The sequence below is a fragment of the Hemitrygon akajei genome, chromosome 11, assembly GCF_048418815.1.
Source record: "Hemitrygon akajei chromosome 11, sHemAka1.3, whole genome shotgun sequence".
Classification (NCBI taxonomy): domain Eukaryota; kingdom Metazoa; phylum Chordata; class Chondrichthyes; order Myliobatiformes; family Dasyatidae; genus Hemitrygon; species Hemitrygon akajei.
In genome coordinates, this window is record NC_133134.1 from 94304561 (window position 1) to 94324394 (window position 19834).

Here is a 19834-nt window from a genome sequence, read left to right on the forward strand (position 1 = left end):
AAGACCTCACACTTGTCTGCATTAAATTCCGTGTGCAATTTTAACAGCTGGTCTAGATCCTTCTACAATCTTTAATAGTCTTTTTCGCTGTCCACTACACCCCCAATCTTGGTGTTATCTACAAATTTGCTGGTCCAATTTACCACATTATCATCCAGATCATTGATAAAGAGAACAAACAACAACACACCCAGCTCCGATCCTTGTGGCACACCACTGGTCACAGGCCTCCAGTCAAGGAGGCAACAATCTACAGCCACTCTTGAGCTTCTGCAAAGCCAATGTCTAGTCCAATTTACTACGTAATCTTGGTCTTGCTAAAGCCAATGTAGACAACATCTACTGCCATGTTATCATCAACTTTCCTGGTAACTTCCTCAAAATCCTGTAGGATTGGTTAGACATGATTTGCAACACAAAGCCATGTTGACTATCTGTAAGCGGTCCTTGTCTGTCCAAATACTTATATATCCTGTCACTTAGAATACCTTCCAGTAACTTTCCCACTACTGAGGTCAGGTTCACCAGCCTATCATTTCCTGGCTTATTTTTAAGCCTTTCGTAAACAACAGAACAACATTATCTATGCTCCAATCCTCTGGCACCTCTACAGTTTCTGCACTAACATCCCACTGGGTCCGGGGGAACACATTGTCAGGCCTTGGGGATTTATCCACCCTAATTTGCCTTAAGACAGCAAATGCCTCCTCATCCTGTAATTTGTATATGGTCCATGGTCTCACTGTTACATTGCTGCACAGCTATATGTCTGCCTCACAAGTAAATACAGATGCAAAAAATCCATTTAAGACCTCCCTCGTCTCTTTTTGGCTCCACACATAGATTACCACTCTGACCGTTGACCAGATTTGTACCTTGCTATCTTTCTGCTCTTAATACATATCTGGATTCTCCTTCACCTTGTCTGCTAGATCAGCCTTGTAGCTTTTAGCTCTTAGATTCCTTCATAAGTTTTCTCTTGCATTTCTTGTACTCAAGTACCTCATTTGTTTCTGCCTGCCTATTCCTACTTACCCAGTGCCTCAATGTCTCTCTAAAACAGGTTTAGAAAAACTTGGTTACCTTAGCCTTTTATGACAGGAACTTACAAACTCTATTCTGAAAATTTCACTTTTGAAGATCTCCCATTTACCAAGTACACACTTGCCAGAAAGCAACGTGACCCAATCCACACTTGTCAGAACCTTTCTGATGCTATCAAAATTGGTCTTTCTCCAATTTAGAATCTCAGCCCAAGGACTTGACCTATCCTTTTCCATAATCACCTTGAATCTGATGGCATTATGATCATTAGATGCAAAGTGTTCCCCTACACAAACTGCCCTGTCTCATTCCCTAATAGGAGAGCTAGTTGGGACTTATGTGTACTGATTAAAGGAACTTTACTGAACACATTTGACAAACTCTTTCACATCCAGCCTTTTTACGTTATGGGAGTCCTAGTCGATAAGTAGAAAGTTAAAATCACCTACTATTGCAATCTTCTGTTTATTGCAGCAGTCTGTGATCTTTCAATAAATGTGCTCCTCTAAATCCCACAGACTATTTGGTGGTCTATAATATAATCCCATTGACATGGTCAGACCTTTCTTATTCCTCATTTCTAATCCATAAAGCCTCACTAGATGACCTCTTCAATTTGTACTGTCCGAGCACTGCTGTGACTTTTTTTCCTGACTAGAAATGCTGCCCCTCCTACTTTAATCCCTCCCATTCTATTATTTCTAAAACAATGGAACCCTGGAATACTGATCTGCCAGTCCTCCCCCTCCTGCAACTATCTTACTAATAGCTACAATGTCATATTTCCATGTCCTAAGCTCATCCACCTTTCCTACAATGCTCCTTGCACGAAAGGTCCTTGAGTAGTCTTACCACATTAGGATAGAAGCTGTCCTTGAGCCTGGTGGTATGTACTCACAGGCTGTTGCATTTTCTATTCGATGGGAGGTGGGGAGGAGAGAGTATTCAGGTTGGGTGGTGTTTTTGATTATGTTGGCTGCTTTATTGAGGCAGTGAAGAAGGGTAGACAGAGTCTGTGGAGGGAGGCTGTTTTTGGTGATATGCAGTTGTTCAACTCTCATCTGTTTCTTGTGGTCTATGATAGAGCAGTTGTCATACTAAGCTGTAATACATTGGAATAGGTGCATCTATAAAATTGTTCAGGGTCAATGGTACATGCTGAGTTTTCTTAGACTGGATGATAAGGTGGTTTTGGAGATAGGAAAGTCCTCTTCTTTTCTGGCTGAGGTATGGAATATGAGAGTAGAGAGGTTGTGTTGTACCTGGATCAAGAATGAGTAAGGGCCCAGCAAAAGCACTGCAGACGGGTCTGGTTATCACACTGTAGAAAAAGTGACAGCACTGCAGAGGAAACTTACAAGGTTGTCACTAAGGCCAGAGAATTCAAAGAGCAAACACAAGGAAATCTGCAGATGCTGGAAATTCAAACAACAGACACAAAATGCTGGTGGAACACAGCAGGCCAGGCAGCATCTATAGGGAGAAGCGCTGTCGATGTTTCGGGCCGAGACCCTTCGTCAGGACTAACTGAAAGGAAAGATAGTAAGAGATTTGAAAGTAGTGGGGGGAGGGGGAAATGCGAAATGATAGGAGAAGACCGGAGGGGGTGGGATGAAGCTAAGAGCTGGAAAGGTGATTGGCGAAAGTGATACCGAGCTGGAGAAGGGAAAGGATCCTGGGATGGGAGGCCTCGGGAGAAAGAAAGGAGGGGGTGAGGGAAGCACCAGAGGGAGATGGTGAACAGGCAAACAACTAAATATGTCAGGGATGGGGTAAGAAGGGGAGGAGGGGCATTAACGGAAGTTAGAGAAGTCAATATTCATGCCATCAGGTTGGAGGCTACCCATTCATGCCATCAGGTTGGAGGCTACTCATTCATGCCATCAGGTTGCCTCCAACCTGATGGCATGAACATTGACTTCTCTAACTTCTGTTAATGCCCCTCCTCCCCTTCTTACCCCATCCCTGACATATTTAGTTGTTTGCCTGTTCTCCATCTCCCTCTGGTGCTTCCCCCCCACCCACCTTTTTTCTCCCGAGGCCTCCCGTCCCATGATCCTTTCCCTTCTCCAGCTCGGTATCACTTTCGCCAATCACTTTTCCAGCTCTTAGCTTCATCCCACCCCGTCCGGTCTTCTCCTATCATTTCGCATTTCCCCCTCCCCCCACTACTTTCAAATCTCTTAGTATCTTTCCTTTTAGTTAGTCCTGACGAAGGGTCTCGGCCCGAAACATCGACAGTGCTTCTGCTTATAGATGCTGCCTGGCCTGCTGTGTTCCACCAGCATTTTGTGTGTGTTGTCCAGAGAATTCTAGTTATGAGAGAGATTTATGTCTAAATTGGGTTGTGTCTTTTGGATCAGTGGAAGCCAAGAGGAGATTTAAATCAGATCTATGTTATTATCACAGACTTAGAACTGCTCAGGTGAGCAGTAAGGAATTATTTTCATATGTTCATAATTGAAGTTAAATTAATACCTGGAAATATTATTCGGAGAATTTGGAGCAAGAAATTGTTTCACTAGAAGTAGTAGGGGAATTAAACAACTGAGGAATCATAGTTAAGTAGCATCTGTGGAGGCAGAAGCTGCAAGTCAGTGTTTGGAGCTGTCACCCTGCACCAGGACTAAGGGGGAAGAGGAAAGTCTACAGTACGAAAGGGGATGAGTCAAGGTGGTAGGGGATGCAGGGTACCAGATGGGAAGAAGATGGACAAATGGAACCAGTTTGGGAAGGCTTGGGAAAAGTGAATAAAAGGAGTATGGAAGTAAGTGGAATGGTGTGTAAGTGTGTATGTATGTGAAGAGAAGAACATTGGGAGAATGTTCCCTGAAATTGGAAAATTCGGTGTCAATACCATCAGGTTGAAGTGGAATATGAGACTTACTTTCAATTTTTGATTGTCCTCTCCATAGCAGTTGAGGGGAAAATGGATAACTCCCAAACCCCACGTATCCATAACATCAAACCCAGAGATGTTCCCAGACTTCCCAAAGGGGCACCTTCACCCTGCTCCATTTGGAAGCCTTTAGGTGTTGATGTCATAAGAATTATAGAGCTCAGAAATAGGCCTGGCAGCCAAGTTAATCCACGCTATCTATGTTGCCCATCTAAGCTAGTCCAGCTTGGCCCATATTCCTCTCAATCTTTCCTATCCATATACCTGTCCTTGTGTCTTAAATGTTCATGTACCTACTTCAACCTCTTTTTTTGGTAGCTTGTTCCATACATGCATCACTCGAAGTTGCCCTCAACTCTCTTGTTAAATCTTCTCCATCGCACATGAAGCAATGCCATCAGATTTTGATTGCTGTTCTCTGGGAGAAAAACTGCATAAACCTTATCATATTTTGTATAAATCTATTTGGTGACCCTTCAGTCTCATGTGCTCCAAATAATAAAATCCTAACGTGTATAATGTGTCCCCTTGATTCCTGACAACATCCTCAATTGTTTTTGCATTCTTTCCAGTTTAATGACATCTTTCCTATTGAAATGTCACCAGAACTGTAGGCAATGCTCAAAGTAGCAGCCTCATTGATGTCTTAACAATTGCAACAAAGCTGACTCATATACTGAGTGTCATGATGAAAGCAAGTAAGCTAAAGTCCACCTTTACCACCCTGCCTATCTGTTTGCCACTTTCATGGAAGATCCCTCAGTTTTGCCAGCTCCTGAGCATTCACCATGCAAGTCTGCCATGGCTTGACTTTTCCACAATGCAGTACTTCCCACTTATTTGAATTAAACACCATTTGCCATTCCATAGTCTACTTTATCTAACTGATCAATATCCTTCTAATTTCTGATCACTGTCTTCAACACCACTTATTTTGGTGTCATCTGCAAGCTTACTAAACCATGATTTGTACACCAACATTCAAGTTGTTTATATAAATGAGCAGTGAAGGTCCCGGTGATTTCAAGAAACTAATTGTCACAACAAATTTGCCTTTTTTGCCTGGGGTGGAATGGCAACCCCTTCACCCCCAAATGGGCTTGTGGCTTTGACAGATAAAGAAGTCCAGGGGCCCTCCCTAGTAGCCAACTCCCTTCCATCAGGTGATCTAAATGCCCTGCATCCATCCTCCACCTTAGAGGAAGGTTGCATCCTCTTCCCTGAGGGGTGAGGAAATTCAGTGACCACCACCACGAAGGAAACCTTTATGCAAACATAGAGGAGCTGCTCTCCCAATGAGCAGGATTTGGATGATATCTGACCCCATTGTTTCCTGCTAGTGCAGATGGGTGGAAGAAGGACGTGAGCAAAGGATGAAACTCTGAACAGGATCGTTGTCAGGAAGGACTTTCCCACTGTGACTCTCTCTATTTGGGTACATAGACCATATTCACACAGTTTTCAGGAAGAACACAGCCCTAATGTTAACATTCAGTCTGATGTGGAAGTTGACCATAAGTGACTTTCATTGGTATTTTGGCATAATAATTCCCTCAAATGGATGCATGCAAAGTTCTACTTTCTATATATGGGGATATATAGTTGAGGTGATATTCAGTTGAGGTGAAGGTCATTATGATTATTGATGGAGTTGTGGGTGTTTCATTTCTCCCTTATCTGTAGTTCTATTTCAGCTTATGAAAATAGCACCAATATTGCTACTGCGATCAGAGCTCCCAAATCTTTTCCAGAACAGCTTTCATCATCGAATATTCATCTGGGATCGATTCCATTTGTTCAGCCTTGGAGAATCGGTAAGGTGGAGAATGAAATTGGGTTAATGAGGACTGTCATTAAATTTTCTCTCTAGCAAGCTGGTCTGATAACAGATGATTCCCCCCTACTCTGTGTAAATCAGTTTGTTAATCTGTTTGTGTCATTCAGGAAACACATCCGTGGTGTTTCTGTTGAGAAGGCGAGATGGGTGGCAGTCACACCATGAGAACTATAATGATCCTGTTGAATTTAAGGACACAGTTTCACTGTTGACACAATAATAGTATTTGTAGATACAGAAGAAATATACAGCACAATACAGGCCCGGTGGCGCACAAAGCTGTGCTGAGCGTGTCCCTACTTTAGAACTCTATTCTAAGCTCCAGGTAGCCATCCAGGAGTCTCTTAAAAGACCCTATCGTTTCCGCCTCCACCACTGCCGCCAGCAGCCCAATCCACGCACTCACCACTTAGCATATATTTTTAAAAAAACAATTACCCCTGACATCTTCTCTGTACCTACTTCCAAGCACCTTAAAACTATGCCCTCTCATGCTAGCTATTTCAGTCCTGGGGAAAAGCCTCTGACTATCCACATGATCAATACCTCTCATTATCTTGTATACCTCTATCAAGTCATCTCTCATCCTCCATTGCTCCAAGGAGAAAAGGTCAATCTTTGTATCAGCAGCAAATTTGTTGGTCCAGTTTACCACATTATCATCCAGATCATTGATATAGATGACAAATAACAATGGACCTAGCACTGATTCCTGTGGCACATCACTAGTCACAGGCCTCCACTCAGATAAGCCTCCACTACCACTCTCTGACTTCTCCCATTGAGCCAATGTCTAATCCAGTTTACTACCTCACCATGTATACCTAGCGACTGAATCTTCCTAACTAACCTCCCATGCGGGACCTTGTCAAAGGCCTTACTGAAGTCCATGTAGACAACTTCCACTGCCGTCCCTTCATCCACTTTGCTTGTAACCTCCTCGAAAAACACTAATAGATTGGTTAAACATGACCTACCACGCATAAAGCCGTGTTGACTCTCCCTAATAAGTCCCTGTCTATCCAAATACTTGTAGATCCTATCTCTTAGTACGCCTTCCAATAATTTACCTACCACCGACGTCAAACTTACTGGCCTATAATTTCCTGGATTACTTATAGCTGGAACATTATTTCTTAGCTCTTAGCTCTTAAACTCAATTCCACGATTGATGAAGGCCAATGTACCATATACCACCTTAGCAGTTTGAGTGTCAGCAGCTTTGAGTGTCCAATGGACTCGGATCCCAAGATCCCTCTGATCCTCCACACTGCCAAGAATCTTACCATTAATGCTATATTCAGCCATCATATTTGACCTACCAAACTGAACCACCTCACACTTATCTGGGTTGAACTCCATCTGCCACTTCTCAGCCAAGCTTTGCATCCTATTGTAACCTCTGACAGCCCTCCACACTATCCACAACACCCCCAACCTTTGTGTCATCAGCAAATTTACCAACCCATCTCTCCACTTCTTCATGCAGGTCATTTATAAAAATCACAAAGTGTAGTGGTCCCAGAACAGATCCATAGAACCATAGAACACTACAGCTCAGTACAGGCCCTTCAGCCCTCCATGTTGTGCTGACCCATATAATCCTTATTTTAAAAAAAGTACTAACACTACTGCATAACCCTCCATTTTTCTTTCATCCATGTGCCTGTCCAAGAGGCTCTTAAATACTGCTAATGTTTTAGCCTCCACCACCATCCCTGGCAAGTCATTCCAGGCATCCAGGCACTCACAACCCTCTGTGTGTATAAAAAAAAACCCCCAAAAAAACAACTTACCCCTGATGTCTCCCCTAAACTTCCCTCCCTTAATTTTGTGCATATGCCCTCTGGTGTTTGCTATTGGTGCCCTGGGAAACAGGTACTGACTATCCACCCTATCTATGCCTCTCATAATCTTGTAGACCTCTATCAAGTCCCCTCTCATTCTTCTACGCTCCAAAGAGAAAAGTCCCAGCTCTGCTAACCTTGCTTCATATGACTTGTTCTCCACACCAGGCAACATCCTGGTAAATCTCCTCTGCACCCTCCCCATAGCTTCCACATCCTTCCTATAATGAGGTGACCAGAATTGAACACAATACTCTTTAAGTATGGTCTCACCAGAGATTTGTAGAGTTGCAACATGACCTCTCTACTCTTGAACTCAGTCCCCCTGTTTATGAAGCCTAGCATCCCATAGGCCTTCTTAACTACCCTGTGCAGCGACCTTGAGGGATGTATGGATTTGAACACCAAGGTCCCTTTGTTCATCCACACTCTTAAGTAACTGACCATTAATCCTGTACTCAGTCTTCTGATTTGTCCTTCCAAAATGCATCACTTGTCCGGATTGAACTCCATCTGCCATTTTTCTGCCCAATTCTGCAGCCTGCCTATATCCTCTTGTAACCTTCGACAACCTACAGCTCCATCCACAACTCCTCCAATCTTCGTGTCATCTGCAAACTTACTCACCCATCCTTCTGCCTCTACACACAGGTCATTTATAAAAATTACAAATAGCCAGGGTCCCAGGACAGATCCTTGCGGCACTCCACTAGTCACCGACCTCCAGGCAGAATGCTTTCCTTCCACAACTACCCTCTGCTTTCTTCCTTTAAGCCAATTTTTTATCCAAACAGCCAAGGTTCCTCTTATCCCATGCCTCATGACTTTCTGGATGAGTCTGTCATGAGGGACCTTGTCAAATGCTTTGCTAAAGTCCATGTAGACCACATCCACTGCCCTACCCTCATCAATTTCTTTTGTTACCTCTTAAAAAAACTCAGTCAGGCTCGTGAGGCACGATCTTCCCTTCACAAAGCCATGTTGACTATCCATGAGTAGACTGTACTTCTCCAAATGCTTGTAGATCCTATCCTTAAGAATCCTTTCCAGTAGTTTGCATACTACTGACGTAAGACTCACCTGTCTATAGTTCCCAGGTTTCTCCCTATTACCTTTTTTAAACAAGGGAACTACATTTGCCATTCTCCAGTCCTCCGGTTCTTCCCCCGCAGCCAAAGAAGATTCAAAGATCATAGCTAATGCTCCTGCGATCTCTTCTCTCAATTCCCACAGCAACCTGGGGTGTATCATATCAGGCCCTGGGGATTTATCAATATTAATGTTTTTAAGAAGAACCAGCACTACTGCTTCCTTAATCTCCATATTGTTCAGCACACAGGCCGCTCTACTTTGACCTCATCCTGATCAAGATCCTTTTCACTTGTGAATACTGAAGCAAAGTATTCATTTAGGACCTCCCCAACATCCTCCGCTTCTAGGCATATGTTGCCCTCTTTATCCTTCATTCTCGTCATCCTCCTATTCTTCACATATGCATAGAATGCCTTGTGGTTCTCCTTAATACTACATGCCAAGGCCTTCTCATGCTCCTTTTGAGCTCTCCTAAGTCCTTTCTTTAGCTCCTTCCTGGCTACCCTATATTTCTCATAAGCCCTTCCTGCTTCTTATATCTAACACATGGTTCCTTTTTCCTCTTGACGAGTTGCCTCACGTGTTTCATCAGCCATGATTCCCTTTTCCTACCACTTTTTCCTTGCCGCAGTGGGACAAACCTATCCTGAACCCAGCTCAAGTGGTCCCTAAACTTCTCCCACATTACTTCTGTGCTTTCCCCTTTGAACATCTGTTTCCAATTTACTCTCGCTAGTTCCTGCCTTATCCCTTCAAAGTTAGCCCTTCCCCAGTTAAGCACTTTACCATTTTGTCTGATTTTATCCCTTTCCATAGCTATGCTGAAGCTAAGGGAGTTGTGGTCACTCTCACCAAAATGCTGCCCCAACAAGAGGTCTGTCACCTGACCAGGTTCATTACTCAACTAGATCCAGTATAGCCTCACCTTTTGTTGGCCGGTCCACATACTGTGTCAGGAATCCCTCTTGAACACACCTGACAAATTCAGCCCCATCTATCCCCCTTGCACTCAGGAGGTGCCATAACTACTATAACTACTACCCTGTATTTCCTGCACCATTCTAAAATTTGCCTATTTATCTGCTCCTCGGTGTACTGAGGGCTATTTGGGGGCCTGTAGACTACTCCCAGCACAGTGATTGATCCCTTCCTATTTCTGACTTTCACCCAGACTGACTCTGTGGACACTCCTTCTGCATAGAAACATAGAAAATAGGTGCAGGAGTAGGCCATTCGGCCCTTTGAGCCTGCACCGCCATTCAGTATGATCATGGCTGATTATCCAACTCCAGAACCCTGTACCTGCTTTTTCTCCATATCCAGATCCCTTTAGCCACAAGGGCCATATCTAACTTCCTCTTAAATATAGCCAATGAACTGGCCTCAACTGTTTCCCGGGGCAGAGGAATAACCTGTCCTTTTTGTACAGGTCACACCCACCCCAAAAGAGGTCCCAATGATCCAGAAATCTGAATCCTTGCTCCCTGCTCCAATCTCTCAGTCACGTATTTATCCTCCACCTCATTCTATTCCTATTCTCACTGTCGTGTGGCAGAGGCAGTAATCCCGAGATTACTACCTTTGAGGTCCTGCTTTTCAACTTCCTTCCTAACTCCCTGTAGTCTTCTTTCAGGACCTCTTCCCTTTTCCTACCCGTGTCATTGGTACCAATATGTACCACGACCTCTGGCTATTCTCCCTCCCACCGCAGGATATCTTGGACGCGATCAGAAACATCCTGGACCCTGGCACCTGGGAGGTAAACTACCATCCGAGCTTCTTTCCTGTGTCCACAGATTCACCTGTCTGAACCCCTGACTATAGAGCTCCCTATCACTACTGCCTTCCTCTTCCTTTCCCTACCCTGCTGAGCCACAAGGCCAGACTCTGTGCCAGAGACACGGCCACGGTCGCTTCTCCCAGGTAGGTTGTCCCCCCTAACAGTACTCAAACAGGAGTACTTATTGTCAAGGGGTACAGCCACAGGGGTACTCTCTAGTACCTGACTCTTCCCCTTCCGTCTCCTGACTGTGACCCATTTCTCTGTCCCCTGTGGCCACTGAGTGACCACCTGTCTGTAACTCCTCTCTATCACCTCCTCACTCTCCCTGACCAGACGAAGGTCATCGAGCTGCAGCTCCAGTTCCCTAACACGGTCCCTTAGGAATGGCATTTTGATGCACCGGGTGCAGATGTGGCCATCCAGGACGCCGGGAGTCTCCAGGACCTCCCACGTCTGACACCGACCATAGAAAACTGGCCTGACACATATACTACCTCCTTTTGCAATCAACAACAGCCTCACCTCGTCCCGTTACCGCCGAAGCCTGTGGAGACAAAGCCCTTTCACTCCGCTGCCCGCTCCAGCTCCCTTAGGTGCTCTCCTGCTGCCTTCTGGTTCCGAATCAAAATCCCTGAGGCACGCCACTGGCCTCGATGCAGAATATGACCAGTCTACAACCACTCTTTGCCTTCTGTGGTCAAGCCAGTTCTGGATCCACAAAGCAATGTCCCCTTGAATCCCATGTGTCTTTATTATCTCACTAAGCCTTGGATGGGGTATCTTATCAAATGCCTTGCTGAAATCCATTTACACTACATCTACTGCTCTACCTTCATCAATGTACACTTTAGACACATCCTCAAAAAATTCAAACAGGCACGTAAGGCACGACCTGCCTTTGAGAAAGCCATGCTGACTATTCCTAATTATATTATGCCTCTCCAAATGTTCATAAATCCTGCCTCTCAGGATCTACTCTATCAATTTTAAGAAATTTAAGAGACTACTACACAGGTATATGGAGGAATTTAAGGTGGAGGGTTTTATGGGAGGCAGGGTTTAAGGGTCGGCACAGTATTGTAAGCCTTACAGCTTGTACTGTGCTGTATTGTTCTATGTTCTAATTTACCAACAACTGAAGTAAGACTCATTAGCCTATAATTTCCTGGGCTATCGCTACTCCCTTTCTTGAATAAGGGAACAACATCCGCAACTCTTCAATCCTCTGGAACCTCTCCCATCCTGATTGATGCAAAAGTCATTGCCAGAGGCTCAGCAATCTCCTCCCTCGTCCCACATGAGCCTGGGGTACATCCAACTTGATGCTTTCCGAAAGCTCCAGCACATCCTCTTAATATCTGCATTCTCAAGCTTTTCAGTCCACTGCAAGTCATCCCTACAATCACCAAGATCCTTTTCCATAGTGAATACTGGAGCAAAGTATTCATTAAGTATTTCCGCTATTTCCCCCAGTTCCATACACAATTTTCCATTGTCACACTTGATTGGTCCTATTATGTCTTATCCTCTTGTTCTTCACATAATTGTAGAACGCCTTGGGATTTTCCTTTATCCTGTCTGCCAAGGTCTTCTCATGGCCGCTTCTGGCTCTCCTAATTTCATTCTTAAGCTCCTTCCTGTCATCCTTATAATCGTCTAGATTCATATCATTACCTAGTTTTTGCTGGAATATTTCTTCAAACGTGAGAAATACACTAGTCCATTGGTGCATTGCAAGCTGCCAAGCACCATGGAAACTAGCAATGTACTTTGAAGCAAATTGAGAAATAAATTTTGGGAAGCAGGTTAATCCTCCTACCAACAGCACTTCCTCCTTTCAGAGTGAATTTCTCCACAGTAATTTGTTGCACTGTGACCTCTGTACTCTCCTTGTCTTTGTGTTCCAGCTCATTGTCTCACGTTTTGCTTCTTACTCCTTTGCACATTAAGCATACTTTTTATTTAAAATGCTTAATAGATTTTTAATGGAATGTTTTTTGCAGAAACTTCAGAAATGTAAAATTATTTATCTGAATAAGTGGCATGGTTAATATAGGTGAAATCATTTACTGTCCTCTGGACAGCAAGAGCAGGTCTAATTGTGATAACACATTCAAATTCCTGGAAGAATAATTCTTTAATCAAGTTACAGCAATGTGTGATTATGTTCATTTTTGTTTGTTTTTAGGTACAGGTTCCAAAATGAAGGAGTCATCCAGTGTCCCACCAGAGTCTGTGAGTGAAAGGATTAATAATTAGTTGAAATGTGGAACTAACTTGAAGTTTGGTAAAATTTCTTATTCCTCATTTCAATGGCAAAGTAGTGTTTGATTGATGCATCTGGATTGTGAAAGTAAAGTAGAATAGTTTAAAGTATTAACTGAGTCCTAAGTCCAGTGGCTGCACAGGTTAATAAGGTGGTAAAGAAGACATATTTATTACTTAATACTCGAGACACTGAGTTTGAGTCTGAAAGTTGTGTTGCAGCTTTCTAAACCTCTTGTAAGGTTGTATCTAGAGTATTGTGTTCAATTCTGGTTGCTCTGTTAAAGGAGGTTTGCCAGGATGCTGCTGCATTAGAGGGCAGTGAGATAAATTTGGTTTATTTTCTGTAGCGCACAAGAGGATGAGAAGTCCTGAAAGAAGTTTACAGGATTATGAGAGGTTTGGATAGAGTAGACATTAGGAATCTTGCTGCCAGGGTGATGGTAGAGGCAGATACAGTCGAGGCATTTGAGGTACTTAGGCACACGCATTGCAGAGAATTGAGGGATATGGACATTGTTTAGGCAGAAGGAGTTAGTTAGGCATTTACTTGCTAGTTAGTTTGGCACAACGTTCCTGTGCTGTATATTTCTATGTTCTATTTCAGTGTGGGGTGCATACATTTCTTTAAATAAATAATGATTCCATAGTTGGGGGTTTGTGCCCCGAAGGCATATACCTCTTCATTAATTTCACCAAGCATTCTAAAAGCAAATGTCTATTTACTTTGTTTCCATTATATCATTCGGATTCGATTATGACTGTTCTTGGTTCACTAAAATATTGCATTTAGTGTTGGCAAATCAGGCTGCAAAGACTCTGCAAAATTAGATGTTGTAATGTTGTATTTTATATAAATTATTGGATCTGAATGTGCAAGATAAAGTTGGTAAATTTGTGGATAATAAAATAGCTTGTATTACACAGTATGGAAGGGTATGAAAAGTTAGTGGGATTTTGATCAGCTAGGTATATGGGCTGAGGATTAGCAAATAGCTTTCAATTCAGATAAATGTGAGGTATTGCATTTTGAGAGATCAAACTAAGGAAGGACTAGTACTTCCCACTTTTCTGCAATTTAACAAATTTTTTTGGTTTCCCCATGAAAAGTCTTTGATCCAAAATGGGAGCTTTGTTTCTAATCCCATAGATGTTGTCTAGTCTACTGACCATTGTTAAGAAGAAAGAGTGCTGTAGTCATATTTATGGGCAAGGTAATTTTTTTTTGTGAGAAATTTTCGTAGCATAACAGATCATGGTGTAGAATTAGAATCCATTTGGGACAAAATTAGAAATGGCAGAAGTTGGGAGTCATTGATAGTAGTTGCATTATTGCATCTGGCAGAGATCAGAAGTTTCAAGTGCTTGTAACAGGATAATTCAGTACATACAAACATAGGAACATGGAAAACCTACAGCACAATACAGGCCCTTCGGCCCACAAAGTTCTGCCGAACATGACCCTACCTTAGAAATTACTAGGCTTATCTATAGCCCTCTATTTTAATAAGCTCCATGTACCTATCTAAAAGTCTCTTAAAAGACCCTATCATATCCACCTCCACCACCGTTGTTGGCAGCCCGTTCCATGCACTCACCACTCTGAGTAATAAAACATGCCCCTGACATCTCCTCGGTACCTACTCCCCAGCACCTTAAACCTGTGTCCTCTTGTGGCAACCATTTCAGCCCTGGGAAAAAGCCTCTGACTATCCGCACAATCAATGCCTCTCATCGTCTTATACTCCTCTATCAGGTCACCTCTCATCCTCTGTAGCTCCAAGGAGAAAAGACCGAATTCACTCAACCTGCTCTCATGAGGCATGCTCCCCAATCCAGGCAACATCCTTGTAAATCTCCTCTGCCCCTTTTCTATGGCTTCCACGTCCTTCCTCTAGTGAGGTGACCAGAACTGAGCACAGTACTCCATGGGTTCTGACCAGGATCCTATATAGCTGCAATATCACATCTCTGCTCCTAAATTCAATTCCGCGGTTGATGAAGGCCAATACGTCGTACACCTTCTTAACCACAGAGTCAACCTGCGCAGCTGCTTTGAACGTCCTGTGGACTCGGACCCCAAGATCCTGCTGATCCTCCACACTGCCAAGAGTCTCATCATTAATACTATATTCTGCCATCATATTTGACCTACCAAAATGAACCATTTCACACTTATCTGGGTTGAACTCCATCTGCCACTTCTCAGCCCAGTTTTGCATCCTATAAATATCCCGCTGTACAGCCCTCCACACTATCCACAACACCTCCAACTTTTGTGTGATCAGTAAACTTACTAAACCATCCCACCACTTATTCATCCAAGTCATTTGTAAAAATCCCGAAGAGTAAGGGTCCCAGAACAGATCCCTGAAGCACCCCACTGGTGACTGACCTCCCTGCAGAATATGACCCTTCTACAACCACTCTTTGCCTTCTGTGGGCAAGCCAGTTCTGGATCCACAAAGCCATGTCCCCTTGGATCTCATGCCTCTTTCTCAATAAGCCTTATCAAATGCCTTGCTGAAATCCATATACACTACGTCTACTGCTCTTCCTTCATCAATGTGTTTAGTCACATCCTCAAAAAATTCAATCAGGCTTGTAAGGCATGACCTGCCCTTGAGAAAACCATGATGACTACTGCTAATCATATTACACCTCTCCAAATGTGCATAAATCCTGCCTCTCAGGATCTTTTCCATCAACTTACCAACCACTGATGTAAGACCCATTGGTCCATAATTTCCTGGGCTATCTTTACTCCCTTTCTTGAATAAAGGAACAACATCCACAACCCTCCAATTCTTCAGAACCTCTCCCATCCCCATTGATGATGCAAAAATCATCGCCAGAGGCTCAGCAATCTCCTACCTCGCTTCCCACAGTAGCCTGGGGTACATCTCATCCGGTGCTGGCGACTTATCCAACTTGATGCTTTCCAAAAGCTCCAGCACATCCTCTTTCTTAATATCTACATGCTCAAGCTTTTCAGTCTGCTGAAAGTCATCACTACAATCGCCAAGATCCTTTTCCATAAGTAAAGTATTCATTAAGTACCTCTGGTATTTCCTCCGGTTCTGTACACTTTCCCACTCAAACACTTGATCGGTCCTATTCTTTCATATCTTATCGTCTTGCTCTTCACATACTTGTAGAATGCACTAGACACTAGAATACTGCAGCACAGTGCAGGCCCTTCGGCCCTCGATGTTGTGCTGACCCATATATTCCTTTTAAAAAAAAGTACTAAACCTACACTACCCCGTAACCCTCTATTTTACTTTCATCCATGTTCCTGTCCAAGAGGCTCTTAAATACCCCTAATGTTTTAGCCTCCACCGCCATCCCAGGCAAGTCATTCCAGGCATCCACAACCCTCTGTTTAAAAAAACTTACTCTTGACATCTACCCTAAACTTCCCTCCCTTAACTTTGTACATATGCCCTCTGGTGTTTGCTATTCGTGCCCTGGGAAACAGGTACTGGCTATCCGCTCTATCTCTGCCTTTCATAATCTTGTAGACCTCTATCGAGTCCCCCCTTATCCTTCTACGCTCCAAAGAGAAAAGTCCCAGCTCAGCTAACCTTGCCTCATAAGACTTGTTTTCCAATATAGGCAACATCCTGGTAAATCTCCTCTTCACCCTCTCCATAGCTTCCACATCCTTCCTATAATGAGGTGACCAGAACCGAACACAATACTCTTAAGTGTGGTCTCACTAGAGATTTGTAGAGTTGGGACATGACCTCTCTACTCTTGAACTCAGTCCCCCTATTAATGAAGCCTAGCATCCCATAGGCCTTCTTAACTATCTTCCTTGTCATCTGCAAACTTACTCACCCATCCTTCCGCCTCTTCATCCAGGTCATTTATAAAAATCACAAAGAGCAGGAGTCCCAGGACAGATCCTTGCGGCATACTAATAGTCACCAACCTCCAGGCAGAATACTTACCTTCCACTACTACCCTCTGCTTTCTTCCTGTAAGCCAATTTTTTTTATCCAAACAGCCAAGGTTCCACTGATACCATGCCTCATGACTTTCTGGATGAGTCTTTCATGGGGGACCTTGTCAAATGCCTTGCTAAGATCCATGTATACCCGATCTACCACGCTACCCTCATCAATTTCTTTTGTAACCTCTTCAAAAAACTCAATTAGGCTCGTGAGGCATGACCTTCCCTTCACAAAGCCATGCCTTGGGGTTTTCCTTAATCTTGCCCGCCAAGGCATTCTCATGGCCCCTTCTGTCTCTCCTAATTTCCTTCTTAAGCTCCTTCCTATTAGCCTTATAATCTTCTAGATCTCTAACATTACCTAGCTCTCCGAACCTTTTATAAGCTTTTCTTTTCTTCTTGACTAGATTTATTACAGCCTTTGTACACCACGGTTCCTGTACCCTATCATAGCTTCCCTGTCTCATTAGAACATACCTATACAGATCTCCACACAAATATCCCCTGAATATTTGCTACAGTTCTTTTGTACTTTTCCCTGAGAACATCTGTTTCCAGTTTAAGCCTCCTGTTTCATGCCTGATGGCCTTATAATTCCCCTTATTCCAATTAAACACTTTTCTAACTTGTCTGTTCCTATATCTCTTCAATGCTATTGTAAAGGAGACAGAATTAGTCAAGTCGAGTCACTTTTATTGTCATTTTGACCATAACTGCTGGTACAGTACATAGTAAAAATGAGATGTTTTATCAGGACATGGAGTTACCTGACACAGTACAAAAACTAGACTGAACTATGTTTAAAAAAAACACCACAGAAAAAAACTACACTAGACTACAGACCTACCCAGGACTGCATAAAGTGCACAAAACAGTGCAGGCATTACAATAAATAAAAAACAAGACAATAGGGCAGTAAGATGTCAGTCTCTGGTTACTGAGGAGTCTGACAGCTTGGGGGAAGAAACTGTTACATAGTCTGGTCATGAGAGCCCGAATGCTTCAGTACCTTTTCCCAGACGGCAGGAGGGAAAAGAGTTTGTATGAGGGGTGCGTGGGGTCCTTCACAATGCTGTTTGCTTTGTGGATGCAGCACTATCTTGATCACTATCTCCAAAATGCTCCCCCACTGAGAGATTTGACACCTGACCAGGTTCATTTCCCAATACCAAATCAAGTACAGCCTCTCCTCTTGTAGGCTTATCTACATATTGAGTCAAGAAACCTTCCTGAACACACCTAACAAACTCCACCCCATCTAAACCCTTGGCATCTCCCTAGAGCAAATCGATATTTGGGAAATTTAAATCTCCCATCATGACAACTCTGTTATTATTACACTTTTCCAGGATCTGTTTCCCTATCTGCTCTGTGATATCCCTGTTACTGTTGGGCGGCCTATAAAAAAAAACAATAAAGTTATTGACCCCTTCCTGTTCCTAACCTCCACCCACAGAGACTCAGTACACAATCCCTCCATGGCGTCCACCTTTTCTGCAGCTGTGACACTATCTCTGATCAACAGTGCCATGTCCCTACCTCTTTTTGCCTCCCTCCCTGTCCTTTCTGAAACATCTAAAACCTGGCACTTGAAGTAACCATTCGTGTCCCTGAGCAATCCAAGTCTCTGTAATGGCCACCACATCATATCTCCAAGTACTGATCCACGCTCTAAGCTCATCTGCTTTGTTCACAACACTCATTGCGTAAAAATAGACACATCTCACACCTTTGTTCTGAGCGCGTCCCTTTTCTATCATCTGCCTATCCTCCCTCTCTCACTGTCTACAAGCTTTCTCTATTTGTGAGCCAACCTCCTCTTCCCCAGTCTCTTCAGTTCAGTTCCCACCCCCCAATAATTCTAGCTTAAACTCTCCCCAGTAGCCTTAGCAAACCTCCCCGCCAGGATATTGGTCCCCCTGGGATTCAAGTGCAACCCATCCTTTTTGTACCTGCCCCAAAAGAGGTCCCAATGATCCAGAAATCTGAATCCCTGCCCCCTGCTCCAATCCCTCAGCCACCTCGTTCTGTTCCTATTCTCACCGTCGTGTGGCACAGGCAGTAATCCCGAGATTGTTACCTTTGCAGACCTGCTTCTCAACTTCCTGCCCAACTCCCTGTAGTCTTTTTTTTCAGGACCTCTTCTCTTTTCCTACCTCTGTCGTTGATACCAGTATGTACCACGACCTCTGGCTATTCTCCTTCCCACCGCAGGATATCTTGGACGCGATCTGAAACATCCCGGATCCTGGCACCTGGGAGGCAAACTACCATCTGAGTTTCTTTCCTGTGTCCACAGAATCACCTGTCTGACCCCCTAACTATAGAGTCCCCTTTCACTACTGCCCTCCTGTTCCCTTCTCTACCCTTCTGAGCTACAGGGCCAGACTCTGTGCCAAAGGCACAGCCACTGTTGCTTCCCCCAGGTAGGCTGTTCCCTCCCCCCCCCCCCAGCAGTACTCAAACAAGAGTCAAGGGGTACAACTACAGGGGTACTCTGTAGAGTACCTGACTCTTCCCCTTCCCGCCCTTGACTGTGACCCACCTGTCTGTCTCCTGTGGATTCCAGTTTATTGGGCCATCTAGTTTGGGACAAATCTGAAAGAACAATCACTAATCAAGAAAATAATCAAAATTCCTGTCATTTGGGATATTATACCACTTAAGTGGGACAGAACACTGTTGCGGAAGCTTCTAACTAGTGTCAGTCACATGCACTTGTCTGGCCATTACACACTGCAATGTGCTTAGAGTGAACAGTTTTTAAATAGCATTATTTGCATGGATTTGTTTAAAAAAAAAAGTGATTTTAGTTTACTGATAGTTGGCAAGAAATAAACAGTAAGACAGTTCAGAAGTGTTTTGCTCACTGTGGTTTCAAGCATTCAGACTTGGAGATGCCAGAAACTGTTCAGACAGTGCAGGTGAAATGATTTCACTACTTCAAGGTAGGAACTACAAAGAATTTGAAGGTATTGACCCTCACCTTGAATGTTGCAATGTAAATGATTACTTGAAGGATACAGGGTTATAAAAAACATGGCAGCATATTATTTGGTCGATAGCTATTAGGAATGCAGATTTTATAGCATTGTTAGTGTTCTGTTTT

The 19834-nt window shown here is 43.6% G+C and overlaps 1 protein-coding gene across 4 annotated transcripts in view; it reads left to right on the forward strand.

Moving 5' to 3' along the window:
- Window positions 1–19834, forward strand: part of LOC140735839 (gametocyte-specific factor 1-like) — a 462565-nt gene that overhangs the window by 22733 nt on the left and 419998 nt on the right. For all 4 annotated transcript variants that reach the window (XM_073061353.1, XM_073061352.1, XM_073061354.1 and 1 more), the window contains 2 exons: window positions 5627–5757; window positions 12691–12737. In XM_073061353.1, coding sequence (XP_072917454.1) covers window positions 5627–5757; window positions 12691–12737 — 178 coding nt within the window. The remainder of the gene's footprint in view (window positions 1–5626; window positions 5758–12690; window positions 12738–19834) is intronic.